Source organism: Vipera berus (assembly GCF_964194415.1).
Source record: "Vipera berus genome assembly, chromosome: 3".
In the NCBI taxonomy this organism is placed as follows: domain Eukaryota; kingdom Metazoa; phylum Chordata; class Lepidosauria; order Squamata; family Viperidae; genus Vipera; species Vipera berus.
Window position 1 is genome coordinate 146,100,585 of NC_138204.1, and position 23,837 is coordinate 146,124,421.

The 23,837-nt window shown below is 40.3% G+C and overlaps 1 protein-coding gene across 1 annotated transcript in view; it reads right to left on the reverse strand.

The window, feature by feature from the left end:
* Positions 1–785: 785 nt before the first annotated feature.
* Positions 786–23,837, reverse strand: part of SSR1 (signal sequence receptor subunit 1) — a 28,696-nt gene continuing 5,644 nt past the window's right edge. Inside the window, exons 2-8 of the mRNA XM_081324034.1 lie at positions 22,318–22,436; positions 17,539–17,626; positions 16,965–17,227; positions 12,575–12,651; positions 10,305–10,383; positions 9,429–9,522; positions 786–5,628 (exon numbers count right to left, since the gene is read on the reverse strand). Coding sequence (XP_081180160.1) covers positions 5,561–5,628; positions 9,429–9,522; positions 10,305–10,383; positions 12,575–12,651; positions 16,965–17,227; positions 17,539–17,626; positions 22,318–22,436 — 788 coding nt within the window. The 3' untranslated portion in view covers positions 786–5,560. The remainder of the gene's footprint in view (positions 5,629–9,428; positions 9,523–10,304; positions 10,384–12,574; positions 12,652–16,964; positions 17,228–17,538; positions 17,627–22,317; positions 22,437–23,837) is intronic.

Genomic DNA, 23,837 nt, shown 5'->3' on the forward strand with positions numbered 1-23,837 from the left:
ACTTAAGCTCTCTCATTCTTGTATTTGCTTTACTAGTTATTTGCTGTCTTCTTACTATTAGCCCCAACCTCAGCAATAAAGAGGGATGGACACATCTCTCCACCTCTGTGAAAACGACTAATTGGTCAGAACTGTCATCTTTGTTCAATAATCCTTAGTAGCAGACTGCTCATCTCATTTATTATGCATGAACAGCTTTATTAATAATTATTCTCATAAAAAGAAGCATTTTAAAATATAATTAAAATGCAACTTTTGTGATCATAATCCATTCAGTAAATTTCTCTAAGCTATAGAGAAAATATATTCAAATGGAACACTGAGCAATACAAATTATTAGTTTTAAAACACCTCTTCAGAGAAGAAGGTTAAAATAGGGATACCAGTTTTTCAGCTGTTTCAAGTAAGTAATGAAATAACATACAGTCTTCCAAGACTTGGTTGAGTCCCTCAAGTATCTTCTGAGATAAGGAGGATGATACAAAAAAATTATGTCTCAGTTTCATATCCTGAATTCCTGCTTTATTTAATTATTTGCTCCATGGCCAAGGTTAAAAGAATCAAAGCTTGTAAGCCGCCCTGAGTCTTCGGAGAAGGGCGGGATATAAATGGAATTAAAATAAATAAATAAAAATAAATATAGTGGTACCTTAGTATTCAACTGCTTTGAAACTCATCAAATTCAGTACTCAACTCATTTTGACTTGAAAATTTTGTCCCGGAACTCATTTGTTTGGTACTCAATGCAGAAGCTAGAATTTGTTGGTTAGAAGTAGTAGTAGAAGTAGTAGTAGTAGACTTTATTGTCATTTCAACAATATACAGTACAGTACACAGTGAAACGAAACGATGTTTCCCCAGGACCAAGGTGCTACATCAGACGACACGAATCAAAAAAGAACAGAACACAACTACACATAACTCTAAACTAAAAACTTAAAAAACTACAAATACAAGTATTTATAGTTCGTTTCTTCGTATTGAAAATTCTAATGGCTTGTAGGAAGAAACTGTTACACAATCTGGATGTCCGGCAAAAGAGTAAAAAGTGTGTATGAGGGGTGTGTGCTATCAGCCACAATGTTTCTGGCTTTATGGATGCAACGTGTGATGTAAATATCCATGACAGAGGGAAGAGCAACCCCGATGATCTTTTCTGCCATCCTCACTATTCGCTGTAGGGTTTTACGATCTGAAATGGTGCAGTTTCCAAACCAGGCAGTAATGCAACTGCTCAGGGTGCTCTCAATAGTCCCTCTGTAGAAGATTGTGAGGATGTGTGGTGGAAGCTGTGACTTTCTCAGTTTCCTCAGAAAGTAAAGACGCTGGTGGGCCTTCCTTGTTATGGAACAGGTGTTGAGGGACCAAGTGAGATTCTCCAAGTGAACATCAAGAAATTTGGTGCTCCTTACAATCTCCACGAAGGAGCCATCGATGTTCAGCGGAGAGCGGTCATATTTTGTCCTCCTGAAGTCAACAACCATCTCTTTTGTTTTGTCTACATTCAGAGACCGGTTGTTGGCATTGCACCAGTCTATTAGCTTCTCCACCTCCTCTATATGCTGACTCATCGTTCTTGCTGATGAGACCCACCACGGTCATGTCATCAGCGAACTTAATGATGTGGTTCGAACTGTGCATTGCTACACAGTCGTGTGTCAGCAAGGTGAACAACGGAACTGAGCACACAGCCCTGAGGGGCCCCAGTGTTCAGTATGATGGTGTTAGAAATGTTATTCGCAATTCGGACTGACTGAGGTCTTCCAGTCAAAAAGTCCAGGTTCCAGTTACAGAGGGAGGTGTTCAGGCCCAACAGGGCCAGCTTCCCCATCAGGTGTTGGGGAATAATAGTGTTGAATGCTGAACTAAAGTCTATGAACAGCATACGTACGTATGAGTCCTTGTTTTCTAGATGAATGAGAGCTAGATGGAGTGTAGTAGAGATGGCATCATCGGTGGAACAATTTGAGCGGTATGCAAACTGCAGTGGATCCAATGTTACAGGCAGCAGGGTCTTTATGTGCCTCATGACGAGCCTCTTGAAGCACTTCATGATGATGGGAGTAAGTGCAACGGGACGGTAGTCATTGAGGCAAGACACAGATGGTTTCTTTGGCATGGGAACGATGATCGTTGTCTTGAAGCACTTTGGGACAACAGTGGTGCTCAGAGAAATGTTAAAGATGTCGGTGAAAACATCTGCCAGTTGGTCTGCACATCCTCTGAGCACTCTACCAGAAATATTGTCCGGTCCCGCAGTTTTCCGTGGGTCGACTCTACTTAGGGCTTTCCTCACGTCAGCAGTGGAGAGACAAAATATATGGTCGTTGGAAGGTGTGGTCTTCCTTGCTGTCACGTTGTTCTGTGCTTCAAAACGGGCGTAGAAACTGTTCAACGCATCTGGAAGTGAGCCATCGCTCTCACAGGCAGATGGTAATATTCTGTAATTAGTGATGGCTTGGATGCCCTGCCACATACGCCGTGTGTCGCCGCTGTCTGTGAAGTATTGGTGGATGCTCTGAGCATGTGCACGCTTTGCTCCTCTGATGGCCCGAGACAATTTGGCTCTTGCTATTCTTAGGGCTGCTTTATCGCCTGCCCTGAATGCAGTCTCGAGTTTTCAATAGATTACACACCTCTCCAGTTATCCACGGCTTCTGATTGGGGTGTAAAATAATTTTCCTGGAGACTGTAACATCATCAATGCACTTGTTGATATAGCTGGTCACTGACAATGTATACTCCTCCAAGTCAATAGAGTCGCCGTTGGTTGCAGCCTCCCTAAACATGTCCCAGTCAGTGCATTCAAAGCAGTCCTGAAGAGCAGAGATGACTCCTGCTGGCCAGGTCCTCACCTGCTTCCGTACTAGCCTGATGAGTGGTCTGTATGCTGGAATTAGCATAAGAGATGTGGTCTGAATAACCGAGGTGGGGGTGGGGCTTCGCCCAATATGTACCCGGGATGTTTGTATAAACAACATCCAGCATGTTTTCTCCTCTGGTTGCAAAGTCCACATTTTGATGAAATTTAGGGAGCACAGTTCTGAGATTTGCATGATTGAAATCTCCAGCAACAATAAATAATCCATCAGGGTGTGTTCTGCAGTTCCTTGATAGTCCGGTAAAGTACACAGAGCGCTTCCTTAGCATTAGCGCTAGGTGGAATATACACTCCGAGTATAAAAGCAGTGGTAAATTCCCTGGGTAAATAAAAGGTCTACATCTCACAACCATAAACTCCACAAGCGGTGAGCAGTAGGTGGAAACGAGGACAGAGTTTATACACCATTCTGTGTTGATGTAAACACACAGTCCACCGCCACGGGTCTTACCACACAGAGCTTCGTTCCTATCGGCACAAAATGCGTCTAACCCATCCAACTGAATAGTAGCATCCGGAACTTTGTCACTCAGCCATGTCTCCGTAAAAAAGACACAGCAATGTCTGTACTCACACCGTGTAGCTTGCTGGAGTCTGATGTAATCTAATTTATTGTCCAGGCAACAAACATTTGCTAGCAAGATAGATGGTAAAGCAGGCCGACTAAAGTTAGCCTTTAACCTAGCCTTTACCCGCTTGTTTTCTGCGCTTCTGCTTCCTCTTGCACTGCTTCCGATGCCCCCTCCTCCATCCGTCGGCTTCTGGTGACGCTGGGATCTGAAGGCCTGGGCTTTGGAGCAAGCCGAGGTTACGCAGCTTTCTCTGCAAATCTTCAGTAATAATGTTATTGAAGTTGTTGGGAGTTGTTTCTGAGTTTCCATAATGTCTGATAATGGTACACGTAAACACCAGTTGCTCCAATATCCATATGTTGTGTAAGACAGCTACCACATAAAAAAGATAGCACCACTTTGGATCTGCAGTGGCCGCTGCGAGCTACTGCCACGCCGCCAGATTTAAGGAAAACTGGTGACTGTCTTGCAACTCACTACATTATTCCTTATGCAAAAAAGTTTGGTACTCATCGTTTTTGGTACCAATCATGCCTCCCAGAACCTATTATTATTATTATTATTATTATTATTATTATTATTATTATTATTATTATTATTATTATTATTATTATTATTATTAACAACAACAATAATTAGTTGGAAGGGACCTTGGAGGTCATCTAGTCCAACCCCCTGCTCAGGCAGGAAACCCTATACCATTTCAGGCAAATGGCTGTCCAGTCTCTTCTTAAAAACCTCCACTGTTGGAGCATTCACCACCTCTGGAGGCAGGTTGTTCCACTGGTTAATTGTTCTAACTGTCAGAAAGTTTCTCCTTAGTTCTAGGTTGCTTCTCTCCTTGACTAGTTTCCATCCATTGCTTCTTTATGATGAGTACTGAGGTACCACTGTATTAGGAATTAACACACTGCTTTAATACTGCTTCTAATCTATTCTTCTATAGATAATGAATTTCATTGTATTGGTGTAACAGAATACTATATTTTAGCAATATTCACATTACAGACCAAGGATATCAAAATTAAACAATACAAATTATGGAATTAATGTAGCTTTGGTTCTCAAATACTCATGCTAACTGGAAATTAAGAGTTCAAAATAGAAAAAGCACCACAAAATGCAAAAATAAAATGTAAGTTACATTTTTACTGTCATTTCAAAACTTTTATCATATACGATCAAATATGGGAAACAGAAGAGCACAATTCTGCTGAATGGTTTACAAGTTGTTATCCAAAGAAACTTTCAGATATGTCAAACCTTATATCCAGCTTTATCCATGAAATTTGACAGATTTTGTTATCCATGATTGTGTTCCTGAATGATGGGAGAATCCCTGAATTTATACTGATGAGGCTCAATTTTAAACAATTTGAACTAGCATTCAAAACTCACCTGGTCAAACCACCAGAACACTTGACTGAAGTAAAATTACCAACAGTTACAAATGCAGTTATATTGCAATCAAGAGAAGACAGATGTCAAAAAAGAACACACAATCCAAATTTCAGAATTGCAGCTGCTACAGAGAATATTGGACATATATGCAAGAACATATGGGATCTCAGATTCTGTGCACTTTATAACATCAGCAGCCATTTTAAAAATACTGCTAAGTTACTCCTGCTTGTGCCTTTAGAATACAAAACTCCGATTCAGTGCTTTATGAGAGGTTCGACATGTGTACTAAAAATAGCTACGTACATGTAGCAAAGAGTGAGATCAATGACTCAAGTACTAAATAAGAAAATGCATAAAGACCTTGTGGAACAGGACACAATTAGAACAAGATGGGAAATGACATTTTCATTTGTGACAAAAGAATCAAACAAAAGCATGCAAATGACAAATCAGCATTATGAAGAGGCTCTGAAGGCACATTTCAGAAAGCACAATGATTTGCAATTAAAAGTTTCTTTAAAAGGAACTTGAAGTGCATTTTTAGCAATGTTCTCTGAACACAACTAAATGCTTAGTCCAAATATTTGATAGTATTCTCCTCAGTCAATATGGCTTTCAGCATATTTCAACTCCCAATTCAAGCCAAACAGTAAGGGAGGGTTTTGATGGCTGGGTTAGTAAAGGTTGACTGGGCTAACAAAATTTACTCGTCAGAGCCCACTGATCTTTTCTGTGTCCTCTTGCGTGGCAACCGTCTTGGAGAAGCTTTATCTGCAGTTTAAAAAAAAGAGAGAACATCCCTCACTTAACACTATGTGTTAAAAGAAATTCTTTGGCAGACAAAAGATACATTATTCATTTAAAAGATTATTATGCAAGCACCACACTCAAAAATATGGTATGCACTCGTTAGGAACATGCAACAGTTATCTCTTATGTACCCTAAAATAATGGGAAACCAGATATTCAGTGCTAGCTCTGGTCTGGAAATGGGGCAGCATTGAGTGAATGAAGTCCTTTTGCCCAATTCATTTCCTCTACTTTCAACAGCAGTAATGTATAGTCCATGGTAAGTGGTTATAAGGAAGAAGGATGCCCAATTTTCCTCTGTAGCTCAGGGCAGCCAGTTTGAAAAATAATCTTCACATCCACATGTTTGAGAATATCCTATCTATAAGGTAAAGGTAAAGGTTCCCCCGCACATGCGTGCTAGTCGTTTCCGACTCTAGGGGCCGGTGCTCATCTCCGTTTCAAAGCCGAAGAGCCAGCGCTTGTCAGAGGACGTCTCCGTGGTCATGTGGCCGGCATGACTAGATGCCAAAGGCACACGGAACGCTGTTACCTTCCCACCGTAGTGGTCCCTATTTTTCTACTTGCATTTTTACATGCTTTCGAACTGCTAGGTTGGCAGAAGCTGGGACGAGTAACAGGCGCTCACTCTGCTACGCGGCACTCGGGATTCGACCCGCCAAACTGCCGACCTTCCGATCGACAAGTTCAGCGTCCTAACCCACTGAGCCACCGCGTCCCTTTTATCCTATCTATACTTTGCACTAAAATAGAAAGGATGCTGTAAAATGGCAAAATGATATTACACTAGCCACGTGGAGCAAACATAAAGTTTACGTTAACTTATTACACTTTTTTAAAAAAGCCAAATCAATATTCAAGGAGCCACATATTACAGCATCCTTTGAACAAAAGTCTGAATGCAACCAATCATCTTATAATTTTGTATTTTAGTTTATCTAGCCACAATTATTTTGGGGGCTGGGTTTGCTTCTAAAAGTTGGCAATTCACAGTACCGCAATAACAGCAGAATCTGTAATTAGCAGAATAATCATGTTGACTAAATACAATAGCAGTCTTTTTCTGATAAGCTGGGGAAAGTTGATGCATACTGCATGACTAGCAATCTAATACTATCTGTTAACTCCCAGTAACAAATTGCTCCAAACCTACTTTGACTCTCCTTTTGCATTCTGCCAATTTTTATAACTCTACCATTTCTATTCAGTATTTTGCCTGGCCATATCCTCAACTTCATCACTGCTTGCTTCGGATGCTCTCACAGAATATGTCATGCTAATTAATTTAGCTCCTGGAGCAACCAATTATTTGATATGTTTGCACCAATTAATGCAGCATTAGAGACTTTTCTTGTGTTAATTGCCCACATACTAGCCATAACAAAAACATAAATACCAAGTTTAGTCAACCTAAGTCTTTTCTATAATCTCCTTTCAAAATTCATAATGAATTTCTACACACTAACCTCCTTAATTTCATAATATAGAATTAATATAAGACAATAATGTTAAATATGCCACAGAAATTTCTGAAAATTGTTAGCAATTTTATTTGGTTTTTTTTAAAAGAAAATCTCATATTTTCTTAGGAAATTATATATTAAGCACTGTAGCAAAGTGAACATTACAGAGGGGATTTCTAATTCTGAATTATGGTAGTGTGGTACATTAATGCATTTAAAAGTTAAATAAGGAAATCCTGCCTCTCTTATTTTGCCAGCAAGTCTCACTAAAGCCAGCCTTCCCTAAACTGGTGCCCTCCGACTCCAACATCCTGGCACTTCTGCCAGCACAAGAAATGTAATTAAACACATCTGAATATCATTGCTGATTAAACCTTCACTAAGCTATCATCCATTTAGTTAGCTTATACTTTAAGAAACAGTAAGTCTTGCAGCAATAGATGTTACTTTGTCTGCAGAAATAACAACTGTCATTTAAGTTCTAATACAGTATGTAGAGTTCAGAAATGAAAGACTACATTAAGAGATACTTTTATTACTGCAAACTATTTATAATAGTTTTGCGCTGAATGAAAGCAGATAACAGTCTACATTTCAAATATTTTATATTTTAAAACTATCTATTCAGGGAATACAATGTACGTATGTTTAAGTACCTTTACCTCCTCTAGAAAAGAGACCTGATATAACATTTTGCCTTGTATTTTGCCATTTTCTATTTTCCAATAAAAAATGCCCACTGGATTACCTGATTCAGACTATTACCATGTGATTCACTTAACAACCACAGGGCTTATTTAACAGACACGGTGACTTGTGTAATGACCATCATAAAAACAGTCATAAAATCAAGTCTGGTACATGGTGACTCCACTAATGACCACAATGTCACAACCATGTATTCCAGGCTCAATTGCGATTGTAAATACTTGTAAAGATAAAATTTGGAATGATACAATTTGAGAGTGTTTTTTTAAAATACAAATAAAAAAGGAACATGGCTGTTAGCCAGTGAAGTGTACATTTTTCCTACTGTGTAGTACAATTTCAGAGAAAAGCAAAATAAAATAATGGTTTAGTGACCATGTTGTAGACAACAGATTTCCTGATATCTCACCAGCAACATAAGCAAGGTGCCTCTGAAGATGCCAGTTGCAGTTGCTGATAAAATGTTAGAAATCTGTTATCTAGACTATGGCCACAAAACTCTTGAAATTAAAACTCTGCAGGTTTAATACAGCCCAGGAAAAAATTGTACTGGACTGCAACTTCAGCCTTATATTTTACATTGGGTATTAACTTATAAATTTCTTGGTCCTTTCCATCATATTCATTTTTGATGCAACTCTGGTCTGACAAATGTAACTCCACTTTAAATAAGCCTCTTAACTAATCAGAAATTAGTGAACTGGCAGATATCAAGCATGTAATACATGCTTAAAAATACAGAAGTATATCTCATAGCATTACAAACTGCTAGAATGAACAGAGTGGAAATAATTTTGAAAGAATGGGGTGGGTATTCCAAGCATGCTGAACATACTCCAATTTTAGACTGGAAATGGGCATGATCTCCTTTAAGGACAAAATATTTCAACTTCTAATTGGATAAGATTTATTTAATACTCCTACAAAATATGCAACAGCTATTTGCCAAGTTTGTATTAAAGCTGGTGACATCCTTCAAACTTTGGTATTATTTTATTACTACATGCAGTTATTATAAACCACCATGAATGAATTCTATGTAAAATTTTAAAAGCCTCAACCCAGTAAAGTATATCTCACCTCTTCTACTTTGCACTGAAGGCAGAGAAAAACAAAAACAAAACAAGATGTTAACAAAGATTATAAGCATTTTAAAAATGTAATGCATTTGAATTTATTTTGGAGTTAAATAGAAACAGCAAAATTTAACATCCCACAATGTCTTCCAATCTACAAAGGCTACTTATCATCAATAATCATAAATTACAGAGATAGATACAATGCCACTAATGATGCCTTTCTGACTAAATGGAATTTTAACGTTCTAAATCTGCTCGACAGAAGGGAAATCTCCAGAACACAAAGGAAAGGATACGGGAGGAAAACAGGAAATTCTGTTGCATTTTTTTTCCAACACCGCACATAGCCTAAAGCTCTGCCCAACTACACTTGCCATGAAATAAATCTACTGAAAAATAGCCTAATATATTTAAAAAGTCAATTTGGAAAGCAATTTTTCCACTGAGATATTGTATTCACTGTTTTACAATGCAAATACATTTACTATAGACAAACTGCTTTGACACTTACTGATCTGATTTAAAGTTTCTTGAGGAATCCAACTCATGTCGACATCATTTTGATTAGAAGTTCCCATCTCTACTTTTTGAGCTGGTCTTTTTCTCTGAGAGTATTAGAAACAAAAGTAATAAATAAAATATTATCATCTATAAAGTCAAAAAAGGAGACTTAATTTATTTGAGCATGATACCCAATAAATGAAATAAGCATTATCCAACCCTTAAAACAGCTACATTAATTAGAAATCCACTTTTATAATAGTTATTTCATTGTCTCCCTTTCATCATTTCTTTATCATTTCAAATACATTTCAAATATAAAAAGGCTCCTTTGAAATGCTGCAACTGTTAAATTATTGATGTCAGTGGAAGATATTCAACTTGTAATCTTTTTACAGTTCTAGTCAAAAGTTAATTTTCAGACACAAAGGTGTTGACTTGATTGGAATTTTTCACTATTTTCCGCACTGAGCAGCATTGATACAATTAGCTCTCTATTGGCCTGTCTTAATTTTCCTGTATGTACATTTTTTAAAGATTTAATAAGAAGAGCACTAGCAAGCCAGATGACATCATCTTTCTTCTATGAAATTTAGAGTAAGGCAAAGTTCCCCAAGTTTTCCATCTTTGCCGACTGGGACCGGGGTGTGAGGATGGTCTGCACAAGTGAGTGAGGATGTGCATGTGCTCGCCAGCCGTTTTCATGGCCTAGATGTAAACCCCTCATGGCCCATAGTTTGAGGACCCTGAAGTAAGGCATACAAATTTCACAGTCCTACATCAATCCACATATTCAGATGATGCTACAGACCATCTTCTCAGCTTAGAAGAAACAATGACAGTATTCTAAAGTCAGGGGGAAAAATAATTAAAAATAGCTACTTACCTTCCTAGATTCCAACAATTGATGTAGACCGACAATGACAAGTAGGCCAAGTCCCGCCAGGAAAATATACATAAAGATCCTTATTTAGAAAGATGAGAAAGTCTAGTAAGATTTCGATTCTTTTAAGGCAAAATTTTAAAAAAATCTCTGAACACTCAAAAACTATGCAGGACAGATGATATCCTAATATAAGGTTTTCCTAATAATCCAAGGATTTGTCCCCAAATATATTTATTTTATGTATTTATTAATCATATTTATATAGTTGCTCATCTCACAGAAAGTGATTCTGGCAGCAGATAACAATTCAATAAAACAGTAAATTAAAAGAATTATTACCAAAAATATTATATAATTATTAAAAGACCATTCAAAACTATAAACTCAGAACTAAAACAAGAAAGTAGAAAATTAGCCACGGGATATTAATAACAATGGAGCCTCCTCACAAATTCACCGGTCCTCTGGGTTCAAGCTTGCTGGCATAACCAGGTCTTGAAGAAGCTTTGAAAGCTCAGGGGTGACAAAGTTGACCTAATCATTTTGTAACCAATTCCACAATGCGGGTGCCATAGCAGAAAAGGCCCATCATCTACGGACTGCCAAATGGAGCTCCCTAGATGACAGAACCTGTAACATACCCATTCTGGTGGATTTGGTGGGACATGCAGATGAAATCAGAAAGAGGAAGTCCGTCAAATAACTTGGACCCATACAGCAATATGGGGCTTTAAAGATCCCACTGAGTTGGTTCTGGAAGCAAATTAGTAACCAAGCAGAAGTGTCATGTGTACTCTACCAGAAATACACACAAGTGGTCACTCTGCTGCATTTTACACCAGCTGAAGTTTACAGATACTCTTCAGGGGCAGCCCCATGTAGAGTGCATTGCAATAATCTAATCAGAAGGTGACGAGAGCATGAGTGATAAATAAAGCCCCTCGATCCAGGAATGGATATAACTGGCACACAATATGAACTTATGAATGGCTCTCCTAGCACGACTACCCGCTCTTCAAGCAAGATTCAGGAGGATTCCCATATTGCACACAGGGTTTATCTGGGGTAGTTCAATCCCATCAAGCATTAAAGATACTATAGGCCTAGAACCAGAAGGCCCCAAACCCAAAACTACTCAGTTGAAGCCTCCTGTTCCCCATCCAGACCCTCAGGTACCACACTGGGATAAGACATGTACAGCATCACTTAATGTGCCAAGAGCAAAGATGCACAGTTGGATAGCATCAGCATATTGATGACACCTCACCCCATGGTGATGGATGAACTCACCCAGCTATCTCATGTAGATGCTGAATAGGAGAGAAACAGCACCGACCCCTACGGCATCCCATACGGAAGGGGCTGAGGGCGAGATCCATCCTCCCCAATCAGCACTAACTAGAATCAACTAACCAGGAGAAAGGAGGTGACCAGTGTAACATTGTGCTGCCCAGCCCCAATCTTGAGTCAAACCAGAAGGATACCATGGTCAATGGTATCAAAAGCCGCCAGAGGTCAATTAAATTAAGGAAGGATGCACTATCATCATCCTATCTGTGCCAGAGATAATTCAAAAGTGCAACCATACCCAGGTCCGAAACTTTACTGAAAAGGATCAAGATAATCAATTTCATCCACAGCCCTCCAAAGTCTTTGCACAATCACCTTCCATCAAAAGGGAAAGTTGGATACTGAACAAAAGTTGCCCAGTATCGAAGGCTCCAGCAATGGCTTCTTGAGCAGAGGGCAACCTAAGATCTCCTTAAGAGGTAAACGAGCAACCTACTCACTCAAGAGAAAAATCAGCCATTGTTACGATCCACTCACACAATACCCTCTGGACTGCTTTCACAAAACATGGATTTTGTGCATGGGTTTTAAGAGCAAGTGGTTGAACTCAAAAGTCTTAAGGACCTTGTTCACTTCCTTAGCTCCAACAAGTTCAAATAGTAGTTGGAATGCCCAGATTATTCTATCATAAATTAATATATGATATCACTATCTAAATAACCTTGGTGAGACAGCCAGCTGCTAATCTCAATCAGTGTTCAATGATTTAATATATAAATAATGAAGGATGAACAATATGTTATAGTTCCTTAGTATTCATGATAGCAAACTGCTTTTTCTCTCTCTCTTAAGGTTTGGCGATTAAAAAACAAGTAAAATCTTAACCTTTTCAAAACCTGAAGGAATATGCATGTTCTTTTATAGTAGCATAAAAGTCTGGTTATCACCATCACAAAAATTAATTAGCAGAATAATCTTACGTTTCACCATCTAGTCCATCTTCTTTTTCAATAATTGTAACAGTTTGATTGAAGACAGCATCTTGAAAGAAATTCCCCTAGAATGAGACATATTAACAAAGCTATCAGATTCAGGCCATCAGATGGCACTATTGTTACAGAGGACTCCAGAAAAAAAGGTATATTCCTTGCACTTGCTTCTTCTAGTTTTTCTGCAAAATAAACTTTATATTTATATCTATATTTATTGTTATATTTGGATAGACAGACATAGATACAAAGTATGAATGGTATTTAACTGTTCAAGATTGCCTATCTTTTTGCAGCTGAACTTTTAAACTTATTTTTTCAGCTGCCAAATGTTTCAATAATGAAGGAATTACTCATTTCACTATGGAAGATGAGATTTTTCAGATAATTTTTCTATTTTCCCTAAATATTCAGATGCAAGTTATTTTTGGTGAATGGAATAGGTTTATAACTACATAAACATTAGTAGAAGTTTAGCATTCTTAATTTGGTGGAAGACTGAATGTTATTTAGCAGTTTACTATCTAATTCTAGTGATGTGTTTTTTAGCCTGAAGAGAGTTTGATGCTGAAAGAGGCTTATAGGTTGTACTGAATTGCCTTATAAATTATAATAGCAGCTCTTAATACCTCATTTTGACTTTTTAAAACAGTATTTCTCTTCAAGCCACAGCGGTTACTATGAAATTGTTTTGGATAAGATTAAAGAAACAATACGCTTTCTACTGGAATGCTGATCAGGTGAGCAAAATACTGTAACTAAGAAGTAATAGAATATTTAGTAATACTCTCAATAAAATATGCCTCCATAGTGATCCAAACAGGATATGAAATATGTTGTTGTTGTTGTTGTTAGTTGCGAAGTCGTGTCCGACCCATCGCGACCCTATGGACAATGTTCCTCCAGGCCTTCCTGTCCTCTACCATCTTCTGGAGTCCAGTTAAGCTCACGCCTACTGCTTCAGTGACTCCATCCAGCCACCTCATTCTCTGTCGTCCCCTTCTTCTATTGCCCTCAATCTTTCCCAGCATTAGGCTCTTCTCCAGTGAGTCCTTCCTCCTCATTAGGTGGCCAAAGTATTTGAGTTTTAGCTTCAGGATCTGGCCTTCTAAAGAGCAGTCAGGGTTGATCTCCTCTAGGACTGACCGGTTTGATCGCCTTGCAGTCCAAGGGACTCGCAGGAGTCTTCTCCAGCACCAGAGTTCAAAGGCCTCAATTCTTTTGCGCTCAGCCTTTCTTATGGTCCAACTTTCACTGCCATACATTGCAACTGGGAAGACCATAGCCTTGACTATACGCACTTTTGTTGACAGGGTGATGTCTCTGCTTTTTAGTGTGCTGTCTAGATTTGCCATGGCTTTCCTCCCTAGGAGCAAGCGTCTTTTAATTTCTTGACTACAGTCCCCATCTGCAGTGATCTTGGAGCCCAGGAAAATAAAATCTGTCACTACCTCCATTTCTTCCCCATCTATTTGCCAGGAATTAAGAGGGCCGGATGCCATGATCTTAGTTTTCTTAATGTTTAGTTTCAACCCAACTTTTGCACTCTCCTTCTTCACTCGCAACAAGAGACTCTTCAGTTCCTCTTCACTTTCTGCCATTAGAGTGGTATCATCTGCATATCTTAGGTTGTTGATATTTCTTCCAGCAATCTTAATTCCAACTTTTGATTCATCTAGCCCTGCCTTTCTCATGATGTGCTCTGCATATAAGTTAAATAGGCAAGGCGACAGTATACAGCCTTGCCGGACTCCTTTCCCAATTTTGAACCAATCAGTGGTTCCGTGTCCAGTTCTCACTGTTGCTTCTTGGCCCGCATATAGGTTTCTCAAGAGACAAATAAGATGTTCTGGTACTCCCATCTCTTTAAGAACTTGCCACAGTTTGTTATGATCCACACAATCAAAGGCTTTAGCATAGTCAATGAAGCAGAAGTAGATGTTTTTCTGGAACTCTCTAGCTTTTTCCATGATCCAGCGTATGTTGGCAATTTGATCTCTAGTTCCTCTGCCTCTTCGAAATCCTGCCTGTACTTCTGGTAGTTCTCGATCCACATACTGCTGGAGTCTAGCTTGTAGGATTTTAAGCATAACTTTACTAGCATGAGAAATGAGTGCAATGGTGCGATAGTTTGAACATTCTTTGGCACTGCCTTTCTTTGGAATTGGAATGTAAACTGATCTTTTCCAATCCTGTGGCCACTGTTGAGTTTTCCAAATTTGCTGGCAAATTGAGTGTAGCACTTTTACTGCATCGTCTTTTAAGATTTTGAATAGCTCAGCTGGAATACTGTCACCTCCACTAGCTTTGTTGTTGCTCAGCTTTTCTAAGGCCCACTTCACTTCACATTCTAGGATGTCTGGCTCGAGGTCAGTGACCACCTCATTGTGATTATCAGGGACGTTAAGCTCATTCTTGTATAGTTCTTCTGTGTAATTTTGCCATCTCTTCTTAATCTCTTCTGCCTCTGTTAGGTCCCTGCCATTTTGGTCCTTTATCATGCCCATTTTTGCATTGAACGTTCCCTTCATCTCTCCAATTTTCTTGAAAAGATCTCTGGTCCTCCCTATTCTATTGTTTTCTTCTATTTCTTTGCACTGTTCATTTAAGAAGTCATTCTTATCTCTTCTAGCTATTCTCTGGAATTCTGCATTCAATTGGGCGTATCTTTCTTTTTCTCCCTTGCCTTTTGCTTCCCTCCTTTCCTCAGCTATTTGCAAAGCTTCCTCAGACAGCCATTTTGCTTTCTTGCATTTCTTTTTCTTTGGGATGGTTTTGGTTGCTACCTCTTGTACAATGTTGCGAACCTCTGTCCATAGTTCTTCAGGCACCCTGTCTATCAGATCTAATTCCTTAAATCTATTTGTCACCTCTACTGTATATTCAACAGGGATATGATTTAATTCATACCTGACTGGCCTAGTGCTTTTCCCTACTTTCTTCAGTTTAAGCTTAAACTTTGCAACAAGAAGCTCATGGTCTGAGCCACAGTCAGCTCCTGGTCTTGTTTTTATTGACTGTATAGAGCTTCTCCATCTTTGGCTGCAGAGTACATAGTCAATCTGATTTCTGTGTTGACCGTCTGGTGATGTCCATGTGTAGAGCCGTCTCTTGGGTTGTTGGAAAAGGGTGTTTGCTATGACCATCGTATTCTCTTGACAAAATTCTATCAGCCTGTGCCCTGCTTCATTTTGTACTCCAAGGCCAAACTTGCCTGTTATTCCGGTTATCTTTTGGCTTCCTACTTTAGCATTCCAATCCCCCATGATGATAAGGACATCATTTTTTGGTGTTAGTTCTATAAGGTGCTGTAGGGCTTCATAGAACCGGTCAATTTCATCCTCTTCAGCACCGGTGGTTGGGGCATAGACTTGGACTACTGTGATATTGAATGGTTTGCCTTGGATTCGAACTGAGATCATTCTGTCATTTTGAGGATTGTATCCCAGTATTGCTTTTCCTACTCTTTTATTGACTATTAAGGCTACTCCATTTCTTCTGAGGGATTCTTGCCCGCAGTAGTATACCTGATGGTCATCTGAATTAAATTCACCCATTCCTGTCCATTTTAGTTCGCTGATACCTAAGATGTCAATGTTCAATCTTGTCATCTCTTGTTTGACCACGTCCAGCTTTCCTTGATTCATGGATCTTACATTCCAGGTTCCTATGGAGAAAAAATCTTTACAGCATCGGACTTTCCTTTCACTACCAGACATATCCACAGCTGAGCGTCCTTTCGGCTTTGGCCCAGTCGCTTCATTCTTTCTGGCGCTACTAGTACTAGCCCTCTGCTCTTCCCCAGTAGCATATTGGACGCCTTCCGACCTGAGGGGCTCATCTTCCAGCGTCATATCGTTTTGCCTTTTGGTACTGTCCATAGGGTTTTCATGGCAAAGATACTGGAGTGGGTTGCCATTTCCTTCTCCAGTGGATCACGTTTTGTCAGAACTCTCTGCTATGACCTGTCCGTCTTGGGTGGCCCTGCACGGCATAGCTCATAGCTTCATTGAATTACGCAAGCCCCTTCGCCACGACAAGGCAGTAATCCATGAAGGGGAATGAAATATGCAAGCATATAAACTGATATGGATGTTATTGGGCGAGGCAAACATGGAATTTTGAAATGCATTGTCCTATTAACTTTCTCAAAATGCATGATTTTGCATAGCCAATATCATTAAAAAAAAGTCATAACGTATAATATTCAAAAATCATCCTAATACATGATAGCAGAACTAGCAGCACAAATCTTTATACAAGATAGCAAAACTAGCAGCACTGCTCCCCAAGGATTAAGCGAGACTAACTGGCTAACCAATTTTTGCATTAACATCAAGTAACATTGCCACAAAAACACAAATTCCATATCCTCACTTACATTTTGATCTTTGTAATTCAAATTGATAACCAGTCCAAAGGGACGGCCACCCATCGGCTCTGCAGGAATGAAGGAATATTCAAATGTGGCCTGTCTCTGTGGTGGAACAACTGTGTTTAGAGGCAGAGCAGTGAAATTCTGAATAAAAAACTGATAATCTTGTGGGTACCGGAATGAAGCATCCAGTGATTCTACGATGAAGTCTTCTGTACCCTTATTAGTAAAGCCTACTAAAAATTTCACAATGTTGTTTGCTGGAAAATCTAGGTGGGGGGGAAAGAATGAATTATTTTAGTGTTTCATTTTTAAGTTTTATTTTTTAAAAACAAAATAGGTAAGATAAGCTAGCCTGATGTAGAATTCAAAGTATGACTCACACCTGGCCCATCACAAGACCCTCACTTGACACTCCCACACCTGAAGCCCTTATATAAGTAGAACACTGACAGACATCCACTAAATACCGATGAAGATGTTACCTAACCTGGTAAAACTTTTGGAAACCAACCTTCACCCTCATCCTACACCCGAGCTACAGATATATACCACTATTGCAATTCAAAGTATGTTTTACCTTCTCCTTTCACAAACAAAATTGTTGTATCAGCATTAGGTGATGCTTTAGGTTCTCCTGACAGATCATCTTCCTCTTTCTCCTCTGTCTAATATAAAATAATGTTTTGAAAAGCCTATGAGAAACAGTGAAGCAATGAATAGCCAGAATATATGTTTATTGTATACTCCCACATAAAAGTACTTCAATATACAAATACATTAATTCGCCCCAAACCTAGGATTTTTTAAAGATATAATTACAAAAATAAAGTTTAGGTCAGAGTGTTTCAAACTGTGTTCTGGAGAACACAAAATTTGCACAAGAACATGATGAGATTTGGTGAAACACAAAGGATCCCTCAAAAGAGGTTTACTCCAAAGTAGCCAATTTTCAATGAGGGATTATGAGGGATTCTGAGAAATTTAGTTTTTAATAGGTTCAATGGAAAATTTGAAAACCCTTGGCTTAGATAATGAACTAGGTGCAGATTTTGTAGCGAAACAGCATAGACTATAACAAAACCAAATATATTTACCAAATCGATCAGATAATCCTAAACCAGACGACAAGATTGTTAAAACTGAAAATTTGCTGCAGTCAGCTCAATAACATTGAATATACAGTTGCAAGAAAAAGTATGTGAACCCTTTGGGATTACGTGGAGTTTTGCATGAATTGGCCATAAAATGCGCTCTAAACGTCATGTAAGTCACAATAGAAAAACCCAGTCTGCTTAAAATAATACTACACAAACATTAGCTGTTGTCATGTTTTAATTGAACATAAGATGGAAACATTCACAGTGCAGGGTGGAAAAAGTATGTGAACCCCTAGCCTAATGACTTCTCCAAGAGTTAATTGGAGCCAGGAGTGAGCCAATCTTGACTCCAATCAGTGTGATGATATTGGATGTGTTGCTGACAGCTGTCCTGCCCTTTCAAAACACACACCTGTTTTGGGTTTACTGGTCTCAAGAAGCACTGTCTGATGTGAACCATGCCTTGCAGAAAAGAGCTCTCAGAAGACCTACAATCAAGAATTGTTGACTTGCATGAAGCTGGAAAGGGTTACAAAAGTATCTCCAAAAGCCTTGATGTTCATGTGTCCATGGTAAGACAGACTGTCTACAAATGGAGAAAGTTTAACACTGTTGCTACTCTCCCTAGGTGTGGTCGTCCTGTAAAAATGACTGCAAGAGCACAGCGCATAATGCTTAATGAGGTAAAGAAGAATCCTAGAGTGTCAGCTAAAGACCTACAGAAATCTCTGGCACATGCTAACATTTTTGTTGACACATCTACAATAAGGAAAACATTAAACAAGAATGGAGGACATGGGAGGACACCATGGAGGAAGCCATTGCTGTCCAAAAAAATATTGCAACACGTTTGAAGTCTGCAAAAGAGCACCTGGATGTTCCACAGCACTACTGGCAAAATATACTGTGGATAGATGAAACCAAACTTGAGTTGTTTGGGAAAAACACACAATACTATGTGTGGAGAAAAAAAGGCACAGCACACGAACATCAAAACTTCATCCCCACTGTAAAACATGGCGGAGGGAGCATCATGGTTTGGGGCTGCTTTGCTGCCTCAGGGCCTGGACGGATTGTTGTCATTGATAGGAAAATGAATTCCAGAGTTTATCAAGACATTTTGCAGAAAAACGTACAACCATCTGTCCACCAACTGAAGCTCCGCAGAGGATGGGTGATGCAACAGGACAATGACCCAAAGCATACAAGTAATTCAACAAAACAATGGCTTCAACAGAACAGAATACGCCTTCTGGAGTGGCCCAGTCAGAGTCCTGACCTCAACCCGATTGAAATGCTGTGGCATGACCTTAAGAGAGCGAGTCACACCAGACATCCCAAGAATATTGCTACACTGAAACAGTTTTGTGCAGAGGAGTGGTCCAAAATTACTCCAGATCGTTGTGCAGGTCTGATCTGCAACTACAGGAAACGTTTGGTTGAGGTTATTGCTGCCAAAGGAGGGTCAACCAGTTATTAAGTCCAAAGGTTCACATACTTTTTCCACCCTGCACTGTGAATGTTTCCATCTTATCTTCAATTAAAACATGACAACAGCTAATGTTTGTGTAGTATTATTTTAAGCAGACTGTGTTTTTCTATTGTTGTGACTTACATGACGTTTAGAGCGCATTTTATGGCCAATTCATGCAAAACTCCACGTAATCCCAAAGGGTTCACATACTTTTTCTTGCAACTGTATTAGCATTTAATCAAGTGCTTCCTTAAAGCTCAGTTGTAATCCAAATTGAGTAGCCAATGATCTACAAAATGTATTGATGTCCTAAACCATATGGAATCAAATTAATTATATTTTAACTATATTAAGAGATATTAATTTTATATGAGCACTGCCTACCTCTATCAGAAATCACTGTAAAGTAACTGAACCAAAATAGTTAAACTCGTAAAACATATTTATTTATTTATTATTGGGACTTATATGCCGCCCTATCTCCCGAAGGACTCAGGGCGGCTAACAACAATAACATACAATAAATACAGAAGTTAAGATAAAATTAAAATTAAAGGCCTCTGTACAATAAATTAAAATTAAAATTAAAATAAATTAAAAATTAAGAGTTAAAAATTAAAAACATAATTAAAATCCCTGTCAGTCCAGGTCAGCCAGGTGGAAAAGGAGTGTTTTGAGGCCGTGGCGAAAGGACTGGAGATCTGGGGCCATCCGAAGCTCATGGGGGAGCTGGTTCCACAGGGCTGGCGCTCCCACAGAGAAGGCCCTCCCCCTGGGGGTCGCCAGCTGACATTGTCTAGCCGACGGTACCCTGAGGAGGCCTTCTCTGTGTGAGCGTACTGGGCGATGGGAATTCGTTCCCGGCAGCAGATGGTCCTGCAAGTATCCTGGGCCTAAGCCATGTAGGGCTGCTTTAAAGGTAAGTACCAGCACCTTAAATCTTACCGGGAGGACAACCGGTAACCAATGCAGCTCACGCAGGAGGGGTGTAATATGGGAGTATCGGGTTGCTCCCATCACTACTCTGCACCAGCTGAAGCCTCCGGGTGGTCTTTAAGGGCAGCCCCATGTAGACAGCATTGCAGTAATCTACACGGGAGGTAACGAGTGCGTGGGTGACTGTGCGTAGGGCATTTCGGTCCAGAAAGGGGCACAACTGGCATACCAGGCGAATCTGGGCAAATGCCCCCCTAGCCACGACTCCAATATGATCTTCAAAACTGAGTCGTGAATCCAGGAGGACGCCTAGATTGCGTGCTCTATCAACGGGAGGTAACATCTCTCCTCCTATAATCAAAGATGGAACCTCTTGGACTAAACGAGATGTCGGTACGTAAAGCCACTCAGTCTTGGCCGGGTTGAGCCGGAGCCTGTTCTTTCCCATCCAAATCTGTACCGCTTCCAGGCAACGGGACATCACATCGAGGGCATCACTGGGTTGGTTCGGGGTGGAGATGAAAAGCTGGGTATCATCAGCATATTGATGATACCTCACCCTGAAGCCACGGATGATCTCTCCCAGCGGCTTCATATAGATGTTGAACAGGAGAGGCGAGAGTACCGACCCCTGAGGCACCCCACAACTAAGGGGCCTAGGGGTTGACCTCTGCCCCCATGCCAACACCGTCTGTGAACGGCCCGAGAGGTAGGAGGAGAACCACCGCAGAACGGTGCGTCCCACTCTCAACCCCTCAAGACGACGCAGCAAGATACCGTGGTCGATGGTATCAAAAGCCGCTGAGAGATCTAATAGGACCAGGACAGAGGAATAACCCCTATCTCGGGCCCGCCAGAGATCATTCACCAGCGCGACCAATGTCGTCTCCGTGCTATACCCGGGCCTCAAACCCGATTGGTACGGATCCAGATACTCAGTTTCCTTCAGAACCAAAGGGAGCTGCCGTGCCACCACGCTCTCAACGACCTTCGCAAGAAAGCGAAGGTTAGAGACAGGACGGAGGTTATTTAAAATAGCTGGGTCCAATGCAGGTTTCTTAAGGAGGGGCCTTACCACCGCCTCTTTCAAGGCGGCAGGGAAGTACCCTTCACTTAGTGAGGCATTGATAACTGCTAGGATCCAGCCTCGTGTAACCTCCCGAGAGGCATAGACCAGCCAAGAGGGACACGGGTCCAACAAACACGTGGCGGCACTTAATTTCACCATGATCCTGTCCACTTCATCCGGAGTAACAGGATAAAACTCTTCCCAAATGTTCTCGGCCAAACTCATCGTTTTCCTCTCGTCAGATACTGCCCAGTCAGAGTCCAGACCAGCCCGAATCTGAGCAATTTTGTCCACCAGATATTTACTAAATTCCTCAGCCCGTCCTCGTAAGGGGTCCTCTCCCGTCCCTTGATTTAAAAGGGAGTGGACCACCCTAAACAGGGCGGCCGGGCGGTTATCTGCGGACGCAATGAGGGTGGTGAAGTAAGCGCGCTTTGCCACCTCCATTGCCACAAGATAAGATCTAGAAAAGGATCTTAACTGTGTTCGGTCAGACTGCTATTTCATCAAATCAGACTTTTATTTAGATTTACTACATTATAACATTTGGCATTATATGTATAATTAATTTATCTCACTATACCTGCATAATGCCTCTTAATATTTATTAAGTTACATATTTCAGCTAGCACAACTACTTAGTACAGTGTATTCTATTTCAGCTGGGACCCACAAACATCACAACTGTGACATTGTTAACACTCTTGGTAACATATCTATTGTTCAAATAGTGCTGATAGGACACATCAGCATGAAATTTAAATTTTTTTGTAGCTGTACCAATTCTGTGGGTTCATCTTCTTCAACTTCAGCTTCATCATCTTCATCCTCAACTATTGTATCTTCTATTGCTTCTTCATCTTCAGTAGCATCTTGGGCAGCCACAAGCAAACTGGAACCTAGAGAAATGAAAATGAAAGTTTGCTCTTAGTGGAAAAAAGCACTAGAAAACAAAAAAAAAATCAAACTACTCAAAGGTATACAACAATTAATATATATTAATGTAGTAATTATTCTGCAAGCTACCACACGCGTTATTTCATTTACATTATTGTAGTTATATTGCAGTTTGAAATCACAGTACTCAAAATGACTTCACAGTACAGATATTCCTTGAGTTACGACCATTTGTTCGGTAACCATTCTAAGTTACAACGATGTTGAACAAAGGGGATTTATGACCGCTCCTCAAGAGTTCCTGGCAGCCAGCTCATGATTATACTGTCGCAGTCATCTATGGTCATGTGATCATGATTTCTGACACACTCTGCCAGCTTCCCACAAATGACCGCAACCAGGAATGCCGGAACTGGAACTGAATCCTTAAGCGGAGCATGGAGGTGCCTGAGGGTGTGAGGAAGACCCTGGGAAGCTACAGGCCCCACTGACATGCAGAAACCTGTCACAGCCCTGAGCCTGAGCCCTTACTCCCTGCCCCACCAGACTTGGGTTGATTTGGCCAGTTACAAGGCCCAGCAGTGCACATAAATTGTTCCACTTGCAGAAGCGCCTTCCTACAGAAGAATGGAGAATGATGCTGGTTTGTCAGTAGCAGGAGAAAAACAGTTGAAGATGAACAGAGCAAAACAAGCGCTGTAAAGTGCCGGGTGGTGGGGGCAATTGGGGGCTGGCAGGGCTGGTTGTGAGCCGCAGCAGCACTAGGGCTGAAGTTGAGGCATGAGGCAGTTGAGGCTGGCTGAAACTGCTGAAGGGCTGCGGTAAAGAGTGGTCAAAAGGGTATAGACGGGGAGGAGATAAGTGAGTGGCAGGAGGTGCAATAGCCCTGCTCTCCTAAGTGCTGATGGTGGGTGGCCGAGGTTTCCCAGACCATGGCAGCTTTGTGTCACCCTGCAAGGCCAGGCCCGGGTGGATGAGACTTCCAGGGCCAGCTGCAGCTTTGTGCCACACTGCAGTGCTGCCCCAGCTCATGTCTGGCCTGCCTTGTGATTGTTGAGCAAGGGTTACATGATGTCTTAACAACTGTTTCGCCCAACAACCAAGATTCCAGTCCTAATTGTGGTTGTTAAGTCAAGGACTATATGTATTTAGCTTATTTCCTCTGTAGAAATATTTTACCTAAGTTGGATCTGAATAATTTAGTAGGAGGCACTCGCGTTCAAAATGAATCCAGGCTCCCCTTTCCAACTCTAACATTACAAAAAACAATTTAACAATTCTGTTAAATTTCTTAATATTATTTGCTTTATATTTTGTTTTAAATATTTTCTATTACAAATGATCTTGAGACAGTTTTGTCTACCTACCTCATCACTACCAATTTCTAAAAAAACAAACAAACC